Source organism: Musa acuminata, chromosome BXJ3-10, assembly GCF_036884655.1.
Source record: "Musa acuminata AAA Group cultivar baxijiao chromosome BXJ3-10, Cavendish_Baxijiao_AAA, whole genome shotgun sequence".
Taxonomy (NCBI): domain Eukaryota; kingdom Viridiplantae; phylum Streptophyta; class Magnoliopsida; order Zingiberales; family Musaceae; genus Musa; species Musa acuminata.
Window position 1 is genome coordinate 24,014,594 of NC_088358.1, and position 25,262 is coordinate 24,039,855.

The 25,262-nt window shown below is 41.8% G+C and overlaps 5 protein-coding genes across 5 annotated transcripts; 2 read left to right on the plus strand and 3 right to left on the minus strand.

Annotated features, from left to right (window-relative positions):
* Positions 1-200: 200 nt before the first annotated feature.
* Positions 201-4,382, minus strand: LOC104000731 (UDP-D-apiose/UDP-D-xylose synthase 2). The gene is made up of 10 exons (XM_009422844.3): positions 4,225-4,382; positions 3,784-4,110; positions 3,409-3,501; positions 3,200-3,307; positions 1,507-1,621; positions 1,291-1,424; positions 1,099-1,200; positions 930-1,022; positions 721-856; positions 201-617 (listed from the first exon to the last, which is right to left on the minus strand). Exons 2-10 carry the CDS (start codon positions 4,078-4,080, stop codon positions 499-501), a joined length of 1,197 nt encoding a protein of 398 aa, XP_009421119.1. The 5' UTR covers positions 4,081-4,110; positions 4,225-4,382; the 3' UTR covers positions 201-498.
* Positions 4,383-7,521: 3,139 nt separating this feature from the next.
* LOC135650505 (uncharacterized) lies at positions 7,522-8,655 on the minus strand. The gene is made up of 4 exons (XM_065169911.1): positions 8,424-8,655; positions 8,140-8,328; positions 7,870-8,052; positions 7,522-7,765 (listed from the first exon to the last, which is right to left on the minus strand). The coding sequence occupies exons 1-4, from the start codon at positions 8,427-8,429 to the stop codon at positions 7,709-7,711; spliced, it is 435 nt and encodes a 144-aa protein (XP_065025983.1). The 5' UTR covers positions 8,430-8,655; the 3' UTR covers positions 7,522-7,708.
* A 2,024-nt stretch (positions 8,656-10,679) lies between these two features.
* LOC104000728 (uncharacterized) lies at positions 10,680-13,677 on the plus strand. Its single transcript, XM_009422839.3, has 7 exons — positions 10,680-11,409; positions 11,474-11,746; positions 11,848-12,364; positions 12,441-12,640; positions 12,897-13,009; positions 13,222-13,362; positions 13,439-13,677. The coding sequence occupies exons 1-7, from the start codon at positions 10,846-10,848 to the stop codon at positions 13,518-13,520; spliced, it is 1,890 nt and encodes a 629-aa protein (XP_009421114.2). The 5' UTR covers positions 10,680-10,845; the 3' UTR covers positions 13,521-13,677.
* Positions 13,678-13,702: 25 nt separating this feature from the next.
* On the minus strand, positions 13,703-14,870 carry LOC135651065 (pathogen-related protein-like). Its single transcript, XM_065170854.1, has 4 exons — positions 14,710-14,870; positions 14,517-14,649; positions 14,092-14,393; positions 13,703-13,982 (listed from the first exon to the last, which is right to left on the minus strand). The coding sequence occupies exons 1-4, from the start codon at positions 14,842-14,844 to the stop codon at positions 13,860-13,862; spliced, it is 693 nt and encodes a 230-aa protein (XP_065026926.1). The 5' UTR covers positions 14,845-14,870; the 3' UTR covers positions 13,703-13,859.
* Positions 14,871-19,496: 4,626 nt separating this feature from the next.
* Positions 19,497-20,174, plus strand: LOC104000726 (stigma-specific STIG1-like protein 3). The gene has a single exon (XM_009422838.3). It carries the CDS (start codon positions 19,575-19,577, stop codon positions 19,944-19,946), a length of 372 nt encoding a protein of 123 aa, XP_009421113.3. The 5' UTR covers positions 19,497-19,574; the 3' UTR covers positions 19,947-20,174.
* Positions 20,175-25,262: the final 5,088 nt, after the last annotated feature.

Here is a 25,262-nt window from a genome sequence, read left to right on the forward strand (position 1 = left end):
ATTGAACTCTATTTTGATCATGTGGATGTTTTCTATAGCCGCTCTGGCATTTGGCTACAACTGGTAAAAAACAAGGTGGGGCAGCTGGTCTAATACCTATCATGAGACTCCTAGCACAAAATTCTCGTACGTGCCAAAATCCCAAGCAAAGACGAAGAAGGTGCAATTCTCGTACAATCTCCGTAACAGAAAAACCACGATGAATATGACCATGGCAATAGCTCATGGTCCCCGTAAATCACACGTAATATAAGCCTTAGGATCACACCTTTGTCATGGCATATACAAACAGTCGCTATCCTACAGTCAATAATTTCTTCAAAAATAGGTAAAAGAAAAAAAAATTATCAGTCACAAACTCCACATTAACTACTAAGAGAATGAATAAAATGCAACTGGCTGATAAAATGTATGGCCTTCAAAATGGATTAAAGCAAAAAATATGCTTCAGCTATGCCTTGTAGGAGAGAACCAATTCAAGAACCTAATTCAAAGCATCTAGCTGGATGATGCAACAGGTTTAGCCATTGCCCTCTTGATGGCCTCTGCGTAGGTCCTATGCTGATAGGTCAGTGTTGAGTCCAGCAAGTCCCACAGGGATGTCTTCGGATTCCAACCTGCATTTGCAACATCTCTTTAGCTACAGTTTTTCTCTGACATCATTATTAGGAAAAATGAAAAACCCACTTAATGTAAATATGATGGGGGCGGATTATATACCAAGTTGCTTATTGATTATGGTCATGTCAGGAATCCGCTTATCACTGTCATCGTATCCCTCACCATAGAACTCCTTGGAACTCACATCGATAGTGGCCACCTCCAGAGGAGGCTCCCCTGATACCTTTGAATATACCTGCAGAGCAGACGATAACATAAAGACTGTCAAACATCTGCAATCTTCCCATGGCAAATATGCATTGCCATACCTGTGTCATAATTTCAGCAAGTTGCTTTACAGTGACTTCATTGTTGGGATTTCCCACATTAAAGATGTGGCCATTAGCTCGCTCAGGATTTTCCTACAGTAGATTAGAACAGTATTTATATCACCATAAAGGTACAAGAGAGATAACAAGATGACAGGAAAACACGCACAATCATGAGGAGAACAGCTTCTATTGCATCCTTGATGTAGACAAAAGTTCTTTGGGACTGACCACCATCGACAAGTTTCAGAGGCTCACGTCGCAGGAGATTCTGCATTATGTAAATAACTAGGTGATCTTAATAGTGTAGAAAGGCCAATGAAACTATTTTCTCCTGAATCATGAGGACCATGATACATACATTACTGAAGCATGCCAAAACCCTGGGAACACCCTCGCTAGGACCATCGATTCCAGGGATAAAGTCCATCCTTGGTCCAATCCAATTAAAAGGTCTCACAATGGTGAATTCAAGACCATTCTCCGCACCCTCAGCTTGGAATGGACCAAATAAAATATATAAGGACAAGGTATAAGTACAGCATTACTGTAACTAAAAATTAGTAAGTGAACTCACCATAAATCAGCCTCTCAATAAGTTGCTTTGCACATGCATAAGACCATCTCTGCTTCTCGATAGAACCAAAAATGCATGGGGAGGCATCTTCCTTAAGTACATAGAAGTCGGGTTCCTATTTGATCACATATATTCTCAATGGTAGAGTAGAAAAACATATAAATGTTTCAAGAAAAAATATACTCGAAAAACAGAAGTAACATCAAGAGTACATTATGGATAGCACAACGTAGATGTCACTTATTGTGTAGAAACAAATATAAGAACTGAGGTTGCCAATCATATGTCACAACAAGTCACTATGTCCCACCAATAATTTCCTGAAGAGGGTACCACTGATAAAAATTGACAAGATCATAAAGAATTTATAAAGTAAAGTCCCCCAACAAAATTGATTTCATGTTACACAAATGCTCGTCTTTAAGCACACATGAAAATTCCAGACAGGACTTTAAGTATAGGAATTTAGACCACTACTTTCTCCATATATAATATGCATCCTATTTGAATAGTTACCTCATGTATAGAATACAGAAAGTCCAACTAAGCATAACTTATGCACAATATCATGGAACATTAGCTAATTGGTGTGATGGGGTACATATCCATCAACCATTGCAATTAAAAGATTATATACTACATTGGTGTCTTGCTCATACAACAGTTACAGCACATTAACAGTGCTTTGTGCCATTCCGTATGTTGCAGCTATTCTGAACCAAAAATAAGAAAAATATAGGCTATTCAACATTAAGTTTTTCACTTAGCTATCATCAGCAGCACTACCAGAGACGATTGTCAGCCTCTGAAACATTTCATCATTCCCAAATTTCACTTCCATGAACTTACAATAAGAACATAATGCAAGTAGTATATTTGATTATAAAGTTCAAAAGTAAACTAAGAGTTGTACACTTTCAAGAACATGCACAACGTACCATAAGCAGATTTAAATAATTTTTAAAATTTAAGGTACAAGGCTTCTTATGGATTTATCATTTAATAATTATCATTCTCAACAATAAAGGTACATACATAGCTTAATCTAGTGAGCCATATGTCTCCCATACAACCTAACATCACATTTTTCTCATTGCTATATCAAACGCTATAATATACTTCCAAATTTGATATTTTTGCTTATGTATCCAGGCAACAATTCAAAGGCTTTGTCAAAAATGTGTCACACAAGTTTCAACCATGTAATAAACTTTAATGATTTCATATTCATATGATACAAAATCTTCTCCTGTTTTACATATCCACCAATTTTTATAATGAAGTCCATAAAAGGCATAATGACACTCCTAGGGTCTACATAGCTATATGCAGAATTTGAGAGTGGAAAATACAAGCAAATGTGTGTGAAGAAATTACAAATATACTATAAGAAAGTCACACTGATGTACAGTATGCTTTACATGAAAAGTCATGCAAACAACAAACTAGTTTTTTCTTTTCTGATTCCGAGGAGTTACATCAACAAGCTGTCTCTAATCACACCATAAGAAGCTTCAATAGTGTCCATCATACATGAATTGCAAGTTTGACATCATATAAGCACTGGTTTTCAAGTTGAACATAAGTCGTTACCATATGGAACCAAATATTACTAAGCTACGAAAGATTTAGAAGTAATTTTCGATATAAAACATATCCTCACGCATTTCAAAGAATCATTTCAGAGAAATACCTTTCTTAGAGGGTGATCCTTGGGAAGGAAGCTGCCAATTGTTTTCCCATACACTTCACAAGTGGAGAAGTGAATCAGGCGCTTGTTGTTTTCTGAGCAGTATCTAACCTGCACAACCATGTTCTGAAGAAATCACACCCAAACACACACACACACCAAGATTCTAGAAAGCCAAATAGAAGAGAAGAGACAGGAATTCCCAAACTTACAACTGGGAGAGCATCGATGAAATTACTGTAGATGGTGTCTAGTGGACGGGTGTTATAATCCGCTGGTGTACATATTGCTGCCAGGTTGATCGTCTGTAGAGCAAAATAAAATTGAAAACTACTTCATCAAGATTCCTTGTCAGAGGGAAACACAACGACAGTTGAGCAGGTCCGCAGGAAGAATTAACAACAGATGAAAAGAGACCAGTTCCTAAATCCAAAGAAACACTGCAGAAAAAGCAGGGAGAGGTAAAAGAAGAAGCAGATCTGTGTAGATCAAATGGTAAAGTGGGAAAAAGACCCAGAGGCCGAGATCTGATTCAAGAATTAATGTGCAACGAGGACGAGGGAATGGTAATTGCAGCAGGGTCAAACCAGATCGGACATCTTGATGAGGCCCTCGAGCCTGGAGTCGTGCTTGATGTTAAGGCGGTGGAACTGGATCCGGCCATCCCAGGAGTGGCGGGCCTGCTGTCCCTCCGCAGCCGTCGGTGGATCGAGGAGGTGCTTGATCTTGTCGCTGTAGACGTCGACGGCCAGCACCGTGTGCGGCGTCTCCGCCATCAGCTTCTCGCAGAGGTGGGATCCAATGAACCCCCCGGCCCCGATCATGCAGATCGTCATCGGCCTAATCGGGTTCCCGTCAAGATCCAACCGCCCAGCCGCTGCCATCTCCGAATCCCCTCAACAAACCCTCACAAACTGCAAGATCCGCACCGACAAATCGGACGAGATCAAGAAAACACACTCAAAGAAACTGAGACAAAGGGCGAAGTCGGTGAGGGATCAAGAAAGGAATGCAGGAGCGTGGTGTACCTCTCCGAGCGAGAAACGCGGATCGGAATGGAGAAAGAGCGGAGGAGCGACGGATCTCGAGCGATCAGCGCGGAGAGGCGGATGTATTGGTGAGGCGAGGGGGGATGCGAGCGTGGGCTATTTAAACACCCACCATCTCCCATACGCCTCTTCGCCCCTCTCTTTGGTTTATTAATGATGTGGTTTGTTTGATTAATGACGGTGATTTTTCACTTAAACCTCGTCGTCCTCCAAACAAACTGAAACAAACAAACAAACAAACAAGAAGAAAGTCGACATCAAAAAAAATTAAAGGGAAAAAAACTCAATTTTTGCAATTTTATTTGGATATAATTTTGATTAAAATGGTCTATTTATTCCTAAAAAACTTTTTAATATTAATTTATTAAAACATTTATAATTGCATCTCTCAGGATCACGTTATGGTGGGTCCGACGGCCAGGTTGGAGTGACCGACAGTTCCGCCGAGTGACCAGCCTCTCATTTAAGTGGAGGCGGCTATGCGTGATGTTGCTCACCGGGTTTACGATTGCGATAGAAGAGGAAACGAGTGATCGCGAGACACCACCGACAAGCGGTGTGTGTGGCAGAGCGACGAGGCATGTACCACGTTTTCGGCGACAGCTGATCACTCGAGAGAGGGGTACGAGTGTGCGTCATTCTATTTACAAATGTCGTGACAGTCTGGAATAGCTTCGAGGTGGAAGACAGACTAGACTTATATATGGAGTAGTAGTAGTAGTAGTCCGATTCAATGAAAGAGGGGGAAAACATCATAGCCGGCTATTGCCCCCTCCACGTGTAGCTTTCCACAATCGTCACATAAAGGGATGATTAGGCTGAAATGACAGCTTACATTATCCTCTGTGAGAAAGTTACATACCACCCGATCTAAGGGGATTAGAGATATATCTCAAATGTACCGCAAGTCCCATATCAGAGGGCGTAAAGATAGACGGCTCGAATCTCATGCTATGTTCGAGTCGCAAGGACCAATAGAGAAGGCGTAAATTCTTCCAACGCTGTGGACTGGGCTTATTGCGGAGGATTAGAGGGAGGATTAGGCACCGAGATATTAGTCCTCATATCAGCTCCATCGGTCGGCGCGCAGTTGTCCTTCACGTGAATCCCTGCGGGGGCCGCGGCGGCTCTCCCGCCCCTCGGTTTGACAAACGCAGTGGTCTGTGTGCTGCGTTTGGCGGAAAGGCTCCTGTTGCATCGCGACGAGGGGACAAGTGTTGCCCCGTTTCGGCTTCGTCGTTGCTATCCCTTTGTCGCCATCCGATGCTCGGCCCCGCGGCTCCGGCGAGCTTGTTACGTGCGACATCAAGAAAGGGGAGGAAGAGGGAACGAGGAAATGGAGTTGGAGGAGGACGGGGGTAGGAAGAGAGAATGGGCATGCGTGGATTGCTCCCTGATGGGCCATGCGTTGCACGTGAACTGCCTCGTGGCTTCTCTTGGGCTTCTGCAGCTCGCTGCGCGCTCGGCGTTCCCAGCATCCGCGAATCTCCCGGAGCGAGGCTCGGGAAAGAGCTTTTCCGCCAATACAGTCTCAGTCTAATATATATATATATATATATATATATATATATATATATATATGACATCGATCATCTATGTGTTTTTGCATGAATAATGTATAGTACACAACGTCATCTATTTCTCGATATGTCACAGACGCATCCATATTTCTCGTAATTTTGAGTTTATGAAGGAATCCAAAGAATCATGAGATTTCATGGTTTAATTTGATCGTATTATACCATCCAATCGCTGCAAATTTGATGGGACAGTAAAACTGATGACGTTGTGTGCATCTGTAAGTAATAAAACGTAGTCAATGGAGGCCCAGCTTTACGTGAAACCTTGCCAATCACAGAGATTGCAACCTTGGAAATGAACCCTAGGAATACTCTCCTGCTCTGAGACTTCAGTTAACTCTCTCTCTCTCTCTCTCTCTCTCTCTCTCTCTCTCTCTCTCTCTCTCTCTCTCTCCTCTCCTACAATAACCTGAGGTTGGTAGTCCACAATGAACTCGGTTGTTTTGGATACAAATTTTGCTGTTTCTATCTTGACCCCATGTTGACACCAATCGATCCAACCCCACTTCTGCCTGAGCCATTTTGCTTTGGTAACACTCACATTTTAGTGACTGTCCTCATCTGTCACCACCACCAAGGGAGTTTCATGTACATGGAGTAGCCCAAGCTTAACTACTAAAGTACAGTTTGCCCTCAAGCTTTAAACAGACACCATTAATCCCCCACTAGAAGCTGGATTGCCTTTTAGAAAGGTTACAATTTGAAAGACAAAGAAGTCCTCAACTTATCTGATCACCATCTTTTTCTTGTGCTTCCGTTGGTTGCAAACTTGGTCCTTGTCCGAGTCCTAAGATATGGCACAAAGGATTACAAGGTGGTATTATGGAACGAGAAGTAGTACGAAAAGGACAACCTCACATTATAGCACCATAGCCTTTGAGGGACACAGCAAGCAGCTTTTTTAGGAAATAGCACTATTGTAAACACGCCGACTGGCAGCTCGGGAACCCCCAAAATGATGAGGACTTGATGGCACAGAGGACCGGGCAGGGCCTCAAGATTGCCACTTCTAATGGGTTGAAGTGATTGATTTAGAGAACTAAGTACGTGACATGGGAAGAAGGAAAGAAAAATTCTTCTCATGCGAGTTAGCAAATATGCTTAAGATTTTGAGCCAACACTGTCCTCGAAAAATAGCCCACCTGCATTCTCCTCCTGTGCTGAAATTATTTGGTTCTCCCAAGTACTTTCCATTTTGTGTAAATTTTGTTTGAAATAAGAACTCTTGTAATGATTATAACGACTGTGGTAATGATTTTAGGATGATGTTATGTGGGAAGAACAGCCATTCTCACTGTTCATCAAATATATATATACACATGAAGTTTGACATGTTGCTTGATTTTGATAGTCACAAAATAACAATGATTTGATTTGGTTTTTTTCCGTTTGGGGGCTATGATAAGTTATGGTAGTATGTTAAAGGGGGAAAAAAAAGATTAAAATGGGAGGAGATCTCATACGCAAATAGTAGTATATATATCTCAGTTTGCTAAGAAGTAACTTGAACCTGAGTGATATATCAGTAGCATTTCTGAGAAGCTTTCTACTGTAGAAATTTGCAGGATAACTTTGAATAGTATTGACACAAGCCATATCCTGCCAAATAAATGGCTGATTACCAGACCAGTCTCTCTTTCATTAATTTATAGCCTACAACAAAAACCATATATATATATATATATATATATATATATATATATATATATATATACCCTTCACTTCTGACTGAGAGAAGTCACTGTTCAATGATATATCACATCACATTGATCAAAGCCTGGAAAAGATCACAACGGCGACTGAAGAGGGAAAATAAAAAGGATCTCCATGGTGCTAAAGCTTCGGCATGCGATGCGCTCTCACTCCATCGGTCGTTCGTCCTCTCAGGCAACGCTATTGAGTCCCATACATCCTGACCATAACTTCTTTAACGATCTCTTCTGCAAACAGGAAAAGGAATTGGCCGAGTTTGTCAGATACATACACTGGCACGGAAGAAGAAGAAATCTGTGTAGGAAAGGGAGCAAACAGGAGTGAGAGATACCCTCTTGGGCTTCTGGTAGAGGAGCTCAGGTGGGATCTTGTACAAGTCCTCGTCCACGGCCTTGGGAGCTCTATGCCTCCTCGGGGTGGCTTGGATCTTCAGGTCGCTGATTACCTTCACTTGCTTCCTCTGCTGCCCTTTACCGTAGTGCTTCTCTCCTCCTATATCACCAGCCTTTTTCACCTAAAACCAAAATTTGATCAATGACACAAGTCAAGGCATGAGATACATGTAGTTGGAAAGAGTATGTAGTCTGAGATCAATGATAACCTTTCTCTGGTGGTTAAGATAAGCCGGTCTCACTTGGGCTGACACGTTAAAGAGATCGTCATCTTCACCAAAAAAATGGCCTCGGATCAACCCAGCCTGCACTGCTGACTCGAAGTAGCGGGTGATGGGAAGCTCGTCGCAGTAATCCCAGTACCCAAATGCTGGAACCTGGTGCCTCTTCATCATGCCCTGTGACCAAAGGTAAGCACAAACATCAGCTGCTAAAGCCACACTTCATACTCCAACGAGAAAAATAACCAAAGCTCGTGGCCATGTTTACATACCTCCATCGTCGTATATGTATACGAAGAAGCCAATCTGTGTGAAGTGACCAAGCAATCGTTGAAGCGTTGGTGGTTAATATATAGGAGACCCCAAGGGAGCAGTAGTAGCAGCAGCAGTAGCGGGGGGTAAGGTGAAGTCTCAATCACAAGGACAAGGGAAGGAAGTGCTTTGGCCTTCTTTATCAGGCATGGCCTGCCCTCAGCTTAGGAAGCTTACTCATTGCCACTCAAAGACCCCATTCTTTTCCTCTCCCACCAAGTCTCTGGCTTTTTGGCTCTTGTCCCAAAGCCAACAGTAGTGATTCTTTTGCCCCCCGCCATGCCTGGATACACGAGTCCTCAAAGGATTAGGCCTTTGACGTTTTGGCCTCGAAAGCTGGGGTCAGGAGGGGGCCGCCGTTTAAGATTCTTTTACCTCGGTTGCCATGCGCAGTCATGTGAAACCCTTATCCCCCCTCTCTCTCTCTCTCTCTCTCTCGATTTTTTAGGTCTACTCTGCCACTGACTGCGCAGCATGCGTAATGTATGGAGACCAACCAGGAAAGGATGGTTTTATTGATTGTTAACCAGACTGATGAACGGCTTCCTTTCTCTTTCGAAAAGTTGTGTGTTGGGAAGCAGGAACGAGAGCCTCCGGTTTTTGTGGATTCAGCGATTGGATGAATGAGATGGGAAATGTTTTGGCAAGGAAAAGAAAGGTTCTAATGGCTCGTACTGAGTTACAATCTACGAAACCGACAAGGACATGGAATGAGGCCTTTCAATTATGACATCTTGTTGGGGTACGCATGGCGATGGTTAGTCATAGACAGCCTTTTCCGTTAGCTTTCCACTGTAACTTCACTCCGCTCTCTTCACATATTTTATTAGCACCCTCATAATTCCGCACTAATTGCGCAGGCTTCGTAGCAAATGCGATGGTTGAGTGCGTACCAGAGGAACACTCTCGGCCTGTCAAGGGTTTCTAGCTACGTACTACGCAACATGGGAAAAGATATTACGTAGCTACGTAAGCATATCCTCGAAACATACTTAAAAGCGTTTTAGGATTTAACAGAAACACTTATGTTTTGCAAGAGGAACAAAGCTGTTGATGTTGGCTGACAGAGAGAAAAGATGGAGTAGTAGAAACGACCAAAGCTTGCATCTGCATTCAGCGAGTACGGATGTACTAATCATGATTGTGATTGGTGAAGAGTCTGCTGCATTGCATCGGAAAGGAAGGAAGAGGAGCACGCTGCATTAGAAAGCGCCCAAACCAGGGTTATAATTGTGATTGGTCAATGCAAAGCCCAGCACGAGAAGAAGACATGCGAATCAATGCCACATGTCAATCATGCGAAAACTTTTAGTTGTTATGTATCGGGCAAATAGTGTTCGCACTTTGGGGAACAAAGGTCCGGCGACGGTCAAATCACGGTGTTGACTCATAGCGGTCATTTTTCTGTGCTGCCTTTTCATTAAAACATTTGTCAATTCGATTAAAATAATAGTTTGATCATATGAGACTCGAATAAATGTAATATATCCTTTTGCTGAAATGAAGATTTTGGTTACTCAATGCATATTAATAAATGTACGTTTGGGTTTTTTTACATATTAATATATATATAATATAATACCATGATGGGTGCTCAAGGAATGTTAGTTAGTTATGTTATATATAAACTGACACAGAATGATGGGCCACGTAATGACCATGGATGGATCGGCCTGCCCAGGTTGATCGTGGTTTGGTAAGCCGAAGTTTGACCTCCTTTGTCTGCGTCGAAGTCAACAGGGCCTGCCTCTTTGGTGGGGTCGCATCCGCCCATCCATAGCGAGGTCTCACCAGCGCCGCATGCATCACATCACAGCAAGGGGAGTCGCCTACTCCTCTTAAACCTCCCATTGCACCGCGCAGATCTTACCGTCTCTTTCGGCGTCGCAACGCTCCAACGTCCCAAAGTTCCAACTTTATTATGGGCCTCACAGGCACTATCATTTCCGACTTCTCCATCGCAAACTGACGAAGAACATGAAAACAGTTATCTCCAGTCCTCCGATATTTCTCGCGGAAGAACATGAAACACGAAAATGAGGGGAAATATCGAAGTAATGAGTTCATTGGCTACGAAGTTGATTTCAATTGGAAGATATTTTCATAGCGCAAGCAGGGGAAGAAACAAGAGAACAAATCAAATCGAGGCAATGAGATATTTTCCTGGTTTAATCAAGAAAAAGAAAAGAAGGAATGAAATCAGAGGAACGTGTTGTTGTAAGATATTTTCCAGTGCAAACAAAATAACACATCTATATCTATCTAGCCATGGTTGTCGAGTGGTATAGATCGAACTAAGTGATCCATGTGGTTGCCGCTGCGTGATCCTAAAGGAAGTTCTTATCTTGCCAAGGCTACGTTCTGACACCCTACTGCAGTTGCATGGTCATGGCTGCTCCGGCTGCTCCGTCCACTTTGTATCCAACTCCTCGGTGCAATTCCAGTGGAAATATCGTTCCATTTCCGGCGAATCCATTCAAGAGGTCAGCCACGCTGCTCGACCGCCCATTCCGACAAGCTCTGAGACTCGCGGCCACCGTGTCGCAGGCGGTCAGCGGCACCGACCAGCAGACGAACGTCCTCAGCGCAAACGAGGAAGGAGACACAATCCGGAGGCTACAGAATGGGTCTGACGTGCGCGGGGTTGCTCTAGAGGGAGAGAAGGGCCGCAGCGTCGACCTTACGCCCCAGGCGGTGGAGGCGATCGCCGAGAGCTTCGGAGAGTGGGTCATGGAGAGCCTGACGAAGGAAAGTGAGCAGGAGATGGCGAAGGTGCGGGTGTCCTTCGGGCGAGACCCACGTCTATCCGGGCCGGCGCTGAGCACGGCGGTGTTGGCCGGGCTGTCGAGAGCCGGCTGCCTCGTCTTCGACATGGGTCTCGCCACCACCCCAGCATGCTTCATGAGCACCGTCCTGCCGCAGTTCGCCTACGACGCGTCGATCATGGTAAGATCTGCACTTGCCGAAGGAGCAGCATGCATATGACGATGCTAAAAACCGATGAACCCAGATGACGGCGTCGCACCTACCGTACACCCGCAACGGGCTCAAGTTCTTCACCAGGAGAGGGGGGTTAAACGCTAGCGAAGTGGAGGACATATGCGACCGAGCTGCCCGGAAACATACGACGAGAAGGATGGGGCTTGGGTACAGTGGCAGCGTGCCATCGCTGACGAGGAACAACGTGGACTTCATGAGTGCGTACGCCGAGCACCTTCGCACCATTATCAAAGAGAGAATAAACCATCCCCACCATTACGACACTCCCCTCGAAGGATTCAAGGTACGCGCACAGCACATTTCATGGCACGTAATGTGGATACTAAGATTACGGTATCAGCAAACGAACGACCTGAGTCCATGTCGTATAAACTGTTCCTGCAGGTGGTAGTGAACGCCGGAAATGGTTCCGGGGGTTTCTTCACCTGGAACGTGTTGGACAAGCTGGGAGCCGATACCTTCGGCAGCCTCCACTTGGAGCCCGACGGGATGTTCCCCAACCACATCCCCAACCCGGAGGACCGCACCGCCATGTCGCTCACCAGAGCGGCCGTCCTCGAGCAACAGGCCGACCTCGGCATCGTCTTCGATACCGACGTCGACCGGAGCGGCGTCGTCGACAGCACCGGCGCCGCCATCAACGGCGATCGGCTGATCGCGCTGATGGCTGCCATCGTGCTGAGGGAGCATCCGGGGACGACGGTCGTGACCGACGCGAGGACCAGCGTGGCCCTCACGGAGTTCATCGCCGCCCGTGGCGGACACCACTGCCTGTACCGCGTGGGGTATCGGAACGTGATCGACAAGGGCATTCAGCTCAACCGGGACGGCATAGAGACGCATCTGATGATGGAGACCACAGGGCACGGCGCACTCAAAGAGAACCATTTTCTTGATGATGGTAAAACCGCCCCGCATCACTTTTCTTCGTCTTTTGCTTATTACGTATTCACCTGCTTCATGATCTCTGCCTATAGGTGCATACATGGTCGTAAAGATCATCATCGAGATGGTACGCATGAAACTGATGGGCTCCAGCGAGGGGATCGGAAGTCTCATTAAGGAACTCAAGGATCCACTGGAGTCGGTGGAACTGAGGATGAACATCCTGACCCAGCCGAAGCACGCCAAACAGAAGGGCGCTGAGGTTGTGGAGACACTAAAACAAAACATCGAGGTGAAACTCTTGTCCCCCTCCTCTTCTTGTTTGGCATGGTTAGTGTTGACCAGTTGCAGTGAAGTTGGACTTTGTGTTGGTATACTTCACTCAAGCCTGTTCTAACCAAAAAATTATCTCTCTCGATCCTGATGCAACATCTTGCATCTTTGACTTGTTGAGATCTTGGTAGAAAACGTAATCTGGTCTCTCGTTCGATGTGCATCGATTGCTCTGTTCAAAGCGTGCAACTCAATGGGCTAATTGTGGAACGCAGGAAGGGCGACTCCGAGGATGGCATCTCGACGCTTGCGGCGACTGCTGGGTGAGTGATGGCTGCCTTGTCGACTCAAATGACACACCAGTTGACATCGATGCTCGTATGTACAGGTATAGGAAGAGCTTGCTTGTCCTGCATTTTCTTTATTCTGATATACTATGCGCATACATACCTCTCCAAGAAGACATCCTTTTGTGTTCGCCTGATATCATCTTAAGAAGACATGTCTCATTTATTGTGAGAAAGCATAGTGCTGATTTGCGTAGGAAAATAATTGAACAATCATCGTTGACTATTTTGAATGAACAATGTTGACCGACAGAGCCAGAGTCTCGGATGAAGTCCACGGGCAACATGGTTGGATCCAAATCCGCCAGAGTGTTCATAACCCAAACATTGCAATTAATATGCAATCCTCTATGGTGGGTGGCTGCCAAGCAATCACAACCACCCTTAGAGATGAGTATGTTAAATGATTTTGTAATATCGTATTCTTCTTTATTTTATGAAATACTTGATGTCATCAGATGCATTTACAGGTTTTTACTAGCAAGTGGTTTGGAAGAGTTTGTCGACATAAGCCAAGTCGACGCATACGCCAGAAGTGGATCTTTGGGCTGATTTGATCTAGCGATGCTGATGAGAAAGCTCCATGTACAACATAATTGTATTAGATTGATGTTCATACTATTTAAAATTCTTGTAATGATAGTAAGAAATTTAAGATTATTTTAAGTAGTAATAATTATCTGTGGTTGAATCCCACGAATATTAAATATTTATGCAGCCTTTGCAATGCAAAGTTGTTGAACAGCTGTGCTCACTGAAGTGGAGTAAGCACCGTTGACTTTTACTAAGTCGTACTGACTCGACAAACTAATGTTTTGACCAATTATTGCTCCAAACCATCAGTGACTCACAGCAACGGACTTGTTTCGTTCGGCTTCACCCATCCATCCACTATATCTTCATGACAGGGCAGCGCGAACCAGACGCTGCAGGCGCTCCTTTCACAAAGCTCGCAAGGAAGTCTCCACGCTCGTAGAAGAACTCCACCTTCTCGACCTTCATTTCATCATCCACCTATCGAACATTCACATCACAATTGACATCACAGAGAGAGAGAGAGAGAGAGAGAGAGAGAGAGAGAGAGAGAGAGAGAGAGAGAGAGAGAGAGAGAGAGAGGGATTACGTGATAGATGGCGATCCCAAAGAACTCAACCAATTCTCCGGAGGGAGGGTGCCCCTGGAATGGGCCGTCCATATAGCTCCAGTGCCGGAACTTGAATGCGATCGTCGGCGGGCCACTGTACACCTGGAGTATCTCCAAGGCGAAACCACGGGGAAACGTCGTGGTGAAGGCCTTGTGCGACGAGTCCATCGTCTCCGCCTCTGGGTCGTAGATCCGTAGTTCTTTAGGCAGGTTGGTCTGCAAGAAGGCGTTGTAGCCTCCTCCCATCTCCCGTATTTCCTGCAAACTAATTCCTCTTCTTCCTGTCTCCCAAGTAATATATATGGCATTCATAAGATAATACCTCATCAGAACTATATGTAGGCCTCGTGTGGATCAAATTTGATCCACTTCAGCCGCAGCATGGGGTTGGTAAAGTGAATCACCATTCACGCTGAATCGAAACTTCTCTCGGTTGACAGACTTGAAGTCCTCTGGCCGTATCTTGTGCTGCAACTCCATTTCGAGTGACTTCACTATGCGCTGAACCTTCTCTTCCAGCGATCCCACGGGCCACTCCTGTCATAACTAGAGATGAGACACGAAGGGCGGAGGAGGAGGAGGAGGTGATGGCTTTACCTGAGTTCGGCCCTCCTCAAAAAGCTTGTTGACGAGATCATAGTCCGGAGGAGCTCCGAACCTCCACTGGGTGTTCCTTTCGCCCTCTCCATGCATGAAAGAGCGGTACTTGTCTCCTCCAGCTGAGATCGCCATGTCACCTACTCCGTGCGTGGGAGATGGCCTGGCCATCAACTGACATTTATAGTGACGATTCAAGGCTAGAGTGTTGGACAAGACACGTTCGGCGATTACCCAAGTCAAAATAGATCCTAGATTTCAATCGTCATAGTAAGAACATTTGAGCTTTGCACTTCCATCCAAATCAATGATGAAGCTTATAAATTGGTAGTGGTGGGTGGGTTTGAACATTCAAACTTTTCCATGATCCTTTAACCATGGAATCCTAAGATTAATAAACCCAATAGCATGACATACAAGTTGTTGACTTGATCTTTGAGATTATCCGTAGAGTATTCAAATGGAAGAATGATAGCATGATCACCTAACCATTCGTCGCTTTATTCTACGATCCATAAATATTCAATTGGTATGATGGAATATGATGAATTCATCCGTTGTCTTTAGAATATTTAGTACAAACAACTCTTTGGGCTACCATAAACTAGAACGGACATCACTTTCATCTGAAATCATACCTTTCATCTGAAATCATACCAGCATACAGTTTAATTAAAACCTAACCAGAAATTTTTGTGATAGACAAATTATCAATGATGTCGAAATCAATCCGACTCGATTCAATCCATGTAAAAAAGATTTAATGACCTTTGCGATGAAAAAGACGATTCGAACACTAGCTCGTAGCTAAGATGGACTTAGATCGGATATATTTCCTGACATGTTCCCTTCAATGCATAAATCAATAGTCGACAATGATAAAGTAAATTTAATAAATAATAATTGATATTAATTATCATGATAATAATAATATTTTATAATGAGTAAATAAAGAGAAATATTTCATTAAATACTCCTCCCTTATTATTTTTGGACCGGATAGAATGTTTCCTAATTGTTATTTTGGATTCATGTTCACGAGACTTGATTGTTGATCAGATTTGACCCTCTCATCGTTGACTTGACAAAGGAGATTTCCCCTATCATTCTGGAACTCTAACTATTTCATTAGTATAGATGCTGAAGTTACTCAGAGAAACACATGTGGTAAGTTCTGTTCGTACTCATATTTCCATATTCAACCGATCAAGATATAATAATATACACGTATATTTGTTTGTATTTGTATCTATCGCGGGGTTCTTTTTATTATGTCTTGAGATCGAAGATAACTTATGGTTGTGTTTTTCGTAATTTTATTATTTTTATCTATAAAAGTCGATGAATATGCTTGAGTTAGTTTATTTATTATTTCTATTGACATTATACGATCTATATTTGAATTAGTATTTGTTCTAAATTTGATCTGATTAGGTATAAGTATATATGTATCGAACCGAGATGGATAGACAATAAATTTTAATTTAATTTCTATGTTGGGATTTCAATAGTAGATCACGCTTTGCTACATAAAGATGGTAAGATGGTAACATATATCCACCTCAACTCTTTCACAATAGCATTATTACCACCTTGATATTTTCATGGTATCGAGCTTATACCTCCATGACACACATGACTATTACGATAAGAAAATCAAGTTATTATTATTTTAAAAAATATTAATCATCATTTTCTTACTAGATATAGCTTACTATTATAAGTTGAGATTTAGACTATCGATCACCACAATAAGCTGGTATGTTGATATTGATGATGAAAAGAAATCCATATTGATATTGTTGAGTCCGACCCCATATGTAAGCTTGGACAATTGAACCTTTTGAACCCAAATCATTAATTAAAAAGAAAAGGAAAAGAGATAATAAATGTGAGAGACGGCAGCGTACATGCGTGCAGAGAACGACGACAGTGCACAATGAGAGGAAAGAGAGAGAGAGAGAGAGAGAGGAGGAATAAAAATAGTTTTCTGCTTGATAATCTATAGTTTACCCTTTCTGAGGTACTTTCCTTTGATATCCACTTTGTGAGATCTAAAATTCTCTTATTACGAGATTAATCTATGTGATGAAGATATGCTATTCTTGAGCTAAGATATATGTTATTGACGTTATTATGATCCTCTTGCTATTCTAAAGAAGACTTATTATAAACTTGTTATCATTATTATTGATAGTGAAAGTTTGAGGTGGACTATGGTCCCGTGATTTTTTTTGCATTGGTTTTTTACGTTAAAAATTTGGTTTCACATTAAAATTTTGATCTCACTATGTGATTGATTTATTGCTCGACTGTTTATACTATTCTTATTTATATTTATATTTTTGATATAAAGTTAGTACTTTGATGAGGAATCTATGTTGATATACAAAGAATCCATATGAGAGAGGAATTAGTCGAAAATTTTTTCTTATATAGGGAACCCAGGAGATCAATGAATCCATCTAAGAGAGCAATTAGTCGAAATTTTTTTCTTTTCTTCCATAAGAAATTTCTATCCCTTCTCTTTCGGAAGAGAAAAATTAAAAAAATTATTGAAGTGGGTATAAGAACCTCCTCCTCCGAAAGAAAACTCTTCCCATGAAAACAAACGACTCCCGATGGGGGTCAATAAAGGAAAAAAATTATTTTAATTTTTTTTTTCTCTCTTATGCTCAAAGCTGCTCATACCAAAATGTAATATTTTTTTTTAATTTAAGTGTCAAAAGGAGATTGTCACTCAACCTTCAACACCTTTTCTCTATTTGTCCGGTAGGTCAAACTCTAGAGATCCAAATATAGAAGCTAAACAATAATTTGTTTTGAGACCAAGATAAATATAGAGAAAATCTTACGGAAATAGAGCGAGTTATACGCACCATCACATGGACGAATAACATATACCTATCAGAATATAACATCCATCAAATGTAAAAACTTGAATTTTCTTAGTCGCGATCAATGCCTATACATCAACATAACTTTCTTTAATATTATAATTGTGCAGGTAAGACCATTATCGATTTATCTCAAGTTGCTTTAAAAAATATAATACAATCGGATATAAAATAAACACGAATGCCAAAAGTTCATAACCCCTCCCACTGTCGTGTCGTGTGAGACAAGCGCTTAACCCGGGATTCCATCTTGAGCTTTGGGAAAATACCTCGTCAATCGAGCATAACATTATCGTAGTCAATATATCTTTTTTAATCGCTTAATTCCCAATATTATAATTGTGAAGTAATTGATAGTTGACTGAAGGCAGTACGACCAAAGCATTCACCAATCGTGGCACCCATCTTTCTCCAAGTTGCCAACTCCTCTAACGTCATTTGCTGTCAAGAATATATATATATATATATATATATATTAGGTTAGACATAAATGTAACTCAAAAACTTAGATTTATAGGTCAAGCCCAGTTACTTATAACCCAATCACTAACCACATAAAAATATTATCATGACTCACATCTTGTTTCATGGGTTAACTAATCTATCAATTTCGTTTGTCTTAAATTACTAGTTAAAATAATAGTACATTCATCAAACCTTATTATAATATAAATCAAACTCTAACACAGTACATGTAAAGCATCGTAATAAGTCATTGACTTCATCCACAAATAGTCTTTTACTACTTGAACTCCTTCATCATACTCAAATACTATGTTGACTTTAATATCAAATGTTACGACTCGAGCCTAATAGGTTAATTAACCTATCAATTTCATTTAACCCAAACTAAACAAGATATTTAAATTTAAGTTAATAGTAGTACATTCCTTGAATCATTATAAGTAAATTTTAATCTTATATCCTTCTTATTTGACACATAATGAAACTAATATAGTGTTTCTAATCAGAGTTTAAAGAACCATCACATTAGTTCATTTGATGCGAACCTCGGGTGATAATTCAAAGAACTTATACCAAATATGCATATCGAAGAAGCAACAAAGGCCGGTCTTAGTCCACCCCCAGCGGTTACTAGAGAACAATAAAGGAAAAGGCGTTGTAACATCGTACACAAATTAGCATGTAGAGAATGATTCGATCTCTGTTTCATGTTAATTCACGTTATCCCAAACATGCCTCCGATTAAGTTAAACATGTCAGAGTTTTCCATCATCATGATGCATTCTTTGACAATCGTGCCATGTTTCGGAATTCAACTTCACTTCGTGGTCTGATACACACGATTCTTTGACAATCGTGTTCATCTAGAGATATGCGGAACTCGTATACTATCGATGCCAAACTCACTATTCCTACGTATAAAGTTACATGCAATTTCTGCTACGTGTACATATGTATACACATTTTATGTACGGAGGAAGCGTGTATATGCTATTCGTAATTTTCGTATGATGGTAATGGTGATGGCCGACGGGATGAGTCGAGAAGATAATGAAACGAGAACCAAACGCCATGTTCAGATCTCGTCCACCTACGTAGCACTCACTGTAAGCAGATCAAAGTTGAGGACGCTAATGCAGACTGCGGATTCATTTGCACCAGAGACGGAATCACATTCTTCAAAACTACTTGACTAAAAATAAAATGGTTCTCTTCTCGAGTCATCGAGCGTACGTGCATGCATGTGATGACAGAACACACACACGGTCCTAAAGCTGTTTGACTATTGGCGTCTAGCTTGCACTCGAAACCCTTCAAAGCCACTCTCCCGCCTTTACTTTCCATCTTCTCTATACCTTTTGCACTGCAACTCAACCGGCCATGGAGATCCGATCATCGCTTATAAATCCCTGCGTCGTTGTTCGAAGCCCCAGTTTCCTTCTCAACCCTAACTTTCCAATCTGCAGCGCCCAGCCACTGGTCAACATTCCTTGCCATCCTGCCATGGGGCAAGCTGCCGTCCTCCTCATGGCAATAGCCATAGCTCTAGCTCTCAGTCCGACAGCCACGGGAGACATCGGGGGAGGTCGGAGAAGCCGATTTCTGGCCGTGACGGCACCCAAGAACAAGAAGTGCAGCATCGATCCTATGGTCTGCTACGGCGCCGGGAGCCCCGGGCGGCGCTGCTGCGGTGACCAGTGCGTCGACACTGACAGCGATCCCTTCAACTGCGGCAAGTGCGGCAAGATGTGCAAGTTCACGCGGGCTTGCTGCGGTGGGAAGTGCGTGAGGTTGGCGTTCGATAAGAAGAACTGTGGGAGCTGCTTCAACCGGTGCAAGAAGACCTGCATGTATGGCTTGTGTGACTACGCTTAGACGAAGGATTGCAGGCGAATCAAAGCCTTCCTGCATTTGTTTGAATACCAATAAATGCGTCAATGCAATTGGCCTTTTTTGTCGAGGTCCATATCATTAAACTGAAGGGTCATTAATATACATGTATTATTACCACATACTGATGCTATATATATATATATATACATATATATATATATATATTACTTGTTTTTTAATGGAAATATGCTGCAAATATGCCATGGATTGAATAAAATTTTACATTGCAAAGAAGAATTGCATACGGGGATGTAACTCAGATGATAGAGCGCTCGCTTAGCATGCGAGAGGTACGGGGATTGATACCCGTATCTCCAATTACTAAAATTTTACTTATAAAAAAAAAAAAGAATTGCATGCATCATCATGAGATGTTCAATTAATCGACCACAATTCCTATGGAAATAAACCCTCTTTTTTGCTACAATATTCTTGAAGCCGATCGAAACGAAGTGACTGCAAACGACGAGGTGGCGTAAAGAAGGGATGAAGAGATCAAGTGCTGTCATGAATCAATATCATATCATGAGGATTCGGATCTTCTGCATTAACTGTTGGTAAGGTAGAGTTCATCATCGGCAATCACTCATGTGGCTTCTTCTCATTCACAGAAGAACAACGTGACTCGTATGCTTCCCAATCAGTCATAGACTTCTACGTTCTTGCAACCAAATGAACTAAACTCATGGCTACGTTGCTTTCCATCCGATGCTTCTTACGGTTGACCTCCATCCGTTCCCATATGGAAAACGAAACAACACTGGACGCTCGATCGGTGGGTGGACGCACGCCACCAGAGTCTTCAGCTTGACGAAGAAAAAACTGTGGTGCGATGGATGGCAGTGGGAATCGATGGCACCGAGTGCATCCATAGAGTCACAAAAGCAATGCCCATGTGGTGCAACACGAGCATTGCTTCTCCTGCAGGTTCGCTTTCTTTCCCTCTCTCACATGCCCGGTGACGGCAAAGATGGCAGACATCGAAAGCCACGGCGAAAGAAACAGATGTGTTGCTTGTTATGATAGCAAGCAGCCGACTCCTACATCTGTTCTGCGAGTGGTTGTAGCATTTATTCGATGCCGTCAGTCTGCTTTGCAATTGAACGTGGCATGTAATGTAAGTCGGGAATAGACTTCGCCGTGGACTTTAGGCAATGTTGACTCGCACAATACCTCAAATAATGAACGATATATGGAAACTTATTATAATAAATTATATTTATATAATTAAATCAATTAATAGAGCCTTGACTAATAATTAACTTATGATTTATCAGGAATCTAACAATAATGAGAGTGAGTCAAATTGATCGGACTAACATAAACCAAAATGATTATCAATTCAATTCAAAAGATTAATTTTTTATTGGGATGTGGGTCATATACAATAAATGTAATCCGATTCTTACGATCAGCATCGATCATATCAAGAGATATGATAAAATAACCTTGCTGTCAATTTGGGTTTATGTGATACATCTTGTTGGTGAACCTTTACGTCGTGATCGATGTGTTAGCATGGTTCGGTCCAGTCTTGGACGTACAAGGTTGCTCACGTGGATACTCAGGTTATGTCGATGTCAGGCAGGGTTAGGTCCAAGCATCGTCTCCGGAACGTGGTTCTCCCTCGACGGGTTATTGTTGTTTTGTTGTTAGTTCCTGTACAAAGATCGAGGTCGGGAGGGGGATTTTCCGACTCGACCCCTTTGAAGTTCAAATCAGTGTTATGGAGTTAAGGGGAGTTGAGTGTCATCTTTTTCTGATCAAGGAGGGTTAGCTTTTATACCTACGAGGATGAGTTGGTCGTATAGGGTCAATTAACTGCGATCGGCTTCTCGAATGGTCTCGGCTTAAGCTTTTGTGTGAGTGTCGATCGACCTGCATGGATCGACGTCGCGCAGCACTGCCCCGAACTTTCCGAGACGACTGTACCGTGATGATATCATTCGTACGGAGGGGGCGACGAGTGGCTGCCCATCACGTGTGTGCTACACGTCACATCAGTTTTGAAGTTTCACGTCTACATCGTGGTGTGGGTCCATATTGGCGATACCAAAATATGTCCTATCACATCCTAAACTCAAAATCCTTTAGCATTGGGGAGTTTTACGTATTATTCTTTTTCAGATACTCTATGCCATGGTATGAAATTGTATTGGTTGGTTTTGAATGGATAAATGCAGTGAACATTTTCTTTCATGTCGCTATATTGTTGACAAGGAACGGCGGAAACGTCGTCTATGGGGGTGTAGGAATCCCCAGCCCTATGACTTTACCTTTGAAGCTCAGAGCCCATCACGAGGCAAAGAGAAGTTGTTTTGAGCTTTACTTCTCTATTACGAACAAGTGTTTGCCTATTTGCTTCTTTCGGGGTGGATGTATGATTTACACTTCAACAATTATTTTTAATTGCATGTGTGTGCATTTTTTTTTTTTGACCTCGAAGAAAAAAAGATTTCTAGAAATTTGGATGTTCTTTCGTAAAGGAATATTTACATGATACTAATATAACTTTTCAAGTTTCAAATGTACACTATGATTTTATGTAAAATTACAAGATTTCCAAAAACGATAATGTAGGAAATCAATATGATTTATATTTTCTATGAAGATAAAATTATTTATATTTTATTTATATGATTGTATTTTTTATTTATCATATATTCGGTCATATGAAATTTTTTACAAGATTACATATATTCATTTATTTATTTTATATTTTTACTTAATAATTTAAATAAAAAAATATGTATTTAATATATAATTTTATAAAACAACACTTATATCAATGTATACAATATACAGTTTTCATGTATCATTTAACCAAACAAACTTATTTCTTTAATTGCACATTAAAAATTTAATTATGTTTTGAAATGAAGCCTAAGACCACATAGTCCATTGGATGCCCAAATTAGATTCATGAATTGTGGATTTCAACTGTGTCCATCTATATTTACCTTTTATAGTCGATCCTCCTCTAATTATTTATGATTAGGGAGATATTCCACATCAAAATTTACTAATATAGCACAATGTTTTCTTCTATCGATGGAACGTATTTATTGGTTGAGCTTATTATTATTATTATCATTATTTTTATGACGTGACTATCATGCGTCGAAACGAGATGAATATCTCTTATTAGATACAACAGATTGACTACATGATGATCTCTTAATCACTATAATATTTCCTTAGAGATTCTCACCCCCTTATCTTACATTGACAAGATGAATCTTGTCGATGTGCATAACCATGGTCCAAAACTTCAGGTCCAAAGAGACTTGAGCTCAACCGAGGTTTGCTGCACCGACGAAGAATTGCCACAGAGATGCAAACATGGCAGAGGGAAAGATCGGGACTAACAGCAAAGAAGTCCACACTCTCTCGATGCGATGCATACTAATTCTCCGCTGGGATCCAATTTAAACTGGTGAACATGAAAGAGTTGACTCCTCCGTGGCTTCACCGACGATGACTGTGTGCCAGAAACGAAGAAAAATGGGAGAGAGATTAGACATTGCTTGGCTTCCAAGAGTTTTATCTGTCCTCCACACTTTCTATGTCAAAGTGTCGGCACTACTTTTCCATCTATTCTTCTGATTCATGGATCGGTGTTCTTGTAGTGGCCTTTCGGGCAAAGAACTCGACATGTGACAGCCTAATTAAATCGAGATGGTCGATGATTTGATTAATGATTGAGACATATAAACATCCATCTGATATAAAATTTTAAGAATTATTTTATTCATATCACTAAGTATTTATTCTCATTAAATTAATTATAAAAGTTTATTAATTTATATTAATCGAGATCAATTACTATTTTACATGAAACTTTCACTTCTCAGTTTGTGACTTACTTATCATCAAAGAGATAATGTTACTCGATCTTGATCTTTACGTAGGTTGACATCCACCTAGATTTTTTATGCATATTAATTTAAACTTAGTGAGATTGATCCAAACATCACACCACATCTCTCAGTTTATTTTGATGTTAAAAGAATGACTCGTATCACAATAACATCATCTCGTCTACTCATCACTCAATGAACACTAAGATGTTCCACCCCGACTTATAGTAACTTAACTCATGGTGAGCAACATTCCATATTCCTATTCCTAGCTCTCGATTTAGAATATCTAGCATTGGTGATTCCTACGAAAGCTTTTTTAGCCTCACTCTTGAGTAAGTTCAAACGTTGGTCGAGATGATGTAGTCAATCATCTCCTGATCCCTCATTTGGCTTAGTCTATGACAGCCTTGGCTTCTGAGCAATCGACAGCCCCTCCAACGCCTGTTGAGATGCCTCGATAAGCCGTCACCCATGACATCCAAGAACACCGGCAGCCAACGAATCACCTAGTGGCCATGGACGGAGTGCCCGCGGCCAACGCCCTGACGACTTCCATGGCTGATGAAGAGTATATAGCACAGTGCAACACTCGAAAGGATCTAAAAATGGTCGTTTGACTAATTCGTTCTACATTAAGCATATCGATGACTATATGATTTAGTCATGGCTTCTTCAGAAACGATGGGATGATTAGCTAAATCCTAGCGTGAGCAAACTTGTCAGATGCTGCGGCGTACAGCCCTCGTTCCTTTCTTTTCTCCGGTAGCTCCATTTATAGGAGATCATCATCGTCTCACCAGCCAGCCAGCCAGCCATTCCCTTGTGCATACCCACCCACCTCGGCCATGTGTTCCCCAAAAGGCATTTCCGACGACCGATTCGATCACCTCCTTAAGAGGCTTTCAGAGCCTCTACTGATTGTGACATGGATATCACGAGCATAGATAGTCATCTTTACACATCGTATGTTCACGGTATTACCATTCACGACGATCGTAATGATATCATGATACAAGAAGAAGAGGGAATCGAGAGCCAAACGTGCAGTTGTACACTGCATACCAACTTTGTCAGTAATCATTCTTATTCAGTGATCGGTGACTTTTTGGCTCTGCAACTTCTCATCTCTTTCTGCACGATGCTCCCTCCTTGACCATGCTTAGTCGTAGGATATATAATTTTGCATCATGCATTTGATAGATGTCATCAAAAGTGTTTTGACTAAACCAAAATCACTGGTTTGACTAATAAACCAATATCCATCTCAAGATTAAGTCCATCAAAACACCAGATGGACGACAAAGGGAAACCTCCAATACGGCGGGTGCGTAGACATTGCCTTAATATTCGTGGTTCTATGATGGAGATGAGGAACATGAGTCGGGCACCCTATGCTTCGACAACACGTTACTTTTGGGCAGGCAAGAGAGGAAAG